Source organism: Leiobunum rupestre, chromosome 8, assembly GCF_980474605.1.
Source record: "Leiobunum rupestre chromosome 8, qqLeiRupe1.1.hap1, whole genome shotgun sequence".
Taxonomy (NCBI): domain Eukaryota; kingdom Metazoa; phylum Arthropoda; class Arachnida; order Opiliones; family Sclerosomatidae; genus Leiobunum; species Leiobunum rupestre.
The window spans coordinates 39585371-39587098 of NC_143391.1; the positions used below are offsets into that span (position 1 = coordinate 39585371).

Consider the following 1728-nt stretch of genomic DNA (forward strand, 5'->3'; position numbering starts at 1 on the left):
ACGCTAGAGGTGGGAGAAGTTGTGCGGTCCCTTTTTGCAATAATACTGCGCTTAAAAAACGTAAAACTGAAGATTATCATTTCATAAATTCCCAAGTTGTAAGAAACTTTTAAATGTATGGTTAACAAAGATAAAGTCGGGGAAAAGGCCTAGTAAGTGGGCTCAGATTTGTAGCGCCCATTTTACAGATGATGACTTCTTGGAAAGAAATGGTGAGATGCAAATAATATTAATTATTTTAAAATAAATTAATCGAAAAACTCATCAATAGATGGTAGATCTGTAAGAAGACGTTTGAAATGTAACGCCATTCCCTCCCAAAAATGGCCATGTAAGCCAATTAAAGAATCAACCGAAGTTAGAATAAAAGAACGAGCTCAACGACGTAAAGCGTTCTAAAGGTATTCTTATTTTATGGTAAACTTTTGTGAAATAATAAATAGAATAATAACATAAATTTAATTTTAAATCAAGCAGTTCAATGTTCAACATCACCAATAACAGATTCCATTGCTCCAAAAGTTGTTGAAAGCGCAAGTGAACCAGCTCCGGATGATAATGTTTTGTCATTATCAAACTTAGCTATGCTATCTGAAGTAACAACTGAAGCTCAAGGAAAGGACCAATCTCACAAACCATCTAGAGTAACGAATGCGTCTATTGGTGTTCAAGTTTATTTGGACCATGGAAAGTATTTTGCTGGGTCAAGAGTTGGAATTTCAAGCAATGGAATGAAAACTGTTGATTTTGTGTCTCTTTCTGGCATTGGGAAAGAACTATTTGAAAGCCTTTCAAGTGAGGTTTTAGGGCTTGAAAACCAGAGCGAGCTCTCTAATTTTCTAATGCCTGTAAAGGATAGGGTGTTGTTAACCGTAATGAAGCTTAAGTCAAATTTGACATTTGACGCTTTGGCTTCATTATTTGTCATTTCGAATCGAACAGTTTCAACATATTTCAAAAGAACCCTTTGTGCCCTTGCTGAAGTTTTGAAGAAATTTATCTTTTGGCCGGATATGGAAAATATCAGAAGTAACTGTCCTAAATGTTTTAAAGAGTTTAATAATACTCGCATTGTGTTGGACTGCTCAGAAGTACCTATGATGAAGCCCAACACATTTCACGACAGAGTGGCAACCTACAACCATTATAAAGGAACTCACACAATAAAAATTCTCATTGGAATTTCACCTTCTGGCATGATCACGCTCGTTAGCGACCCCTGGGGTGGAAAAGTAAGCGACAAGGAAGTCACCCTTGAGAGTGGGGTCATAAATCTTTGTGAACAATTTATTGATGGAATTATGGTTGACAAAGGTATGCATAAAAGTGTAATATGTTAAAAAAATATTTTAAAACTCATTCAACTTAAATTTAGGCTTCTTTATTGAAGATGAATGTGCGGCCAATGGCATAACTCTACACATCCCTCCATTTTTGAGAGAGAAAAAAACAGTTTAGTAAGGAAGAAAGTGTAAAAAATCAAAAAATTGCATCCACTCGTGTTCACGTGGAGATAACCATTCAAAGAATCAAATTATTTAAAATTTTAAATGATAAATTTGACCTTGATTTAGTTCCCTACTGTGACGAAATTCTGAAGGTCATATGTGGATTAGTAAATTTAGTAAAACCAATTCTAGCAGATGATAAATTTGATGACTAAGTTTAAATCTTATGATGATTATTTTATTAATTTTTATCAAATAAGTTTAAAAATCTTTTATTATA

At 33.9% G+C, this 1728-nt stretch overlaps 1 protein-coding gene across 1 annotated transcript; it reads left to right on the forward strand.

Annotated features, from left to right (window-relative positions):
* The first annotated feature begins 584 nt into the window (after positions 1-584).
* Positions 585-1458, forward strand: LOC149933380 (uncharacterized). The gene is made up of 2 exons (XM_090157283.1): positions 585-1314; positions 1376-1458. The coding sequence occupies exons 1-2, from the start codon at positions 585-587 to the stop codon at positions 1456-1458; spliced, it is 813 nt and encodes a 270-aa protein (XP_090013409.1).
* Positions 1459-1728: the final 270 nt, after the last annotated feature.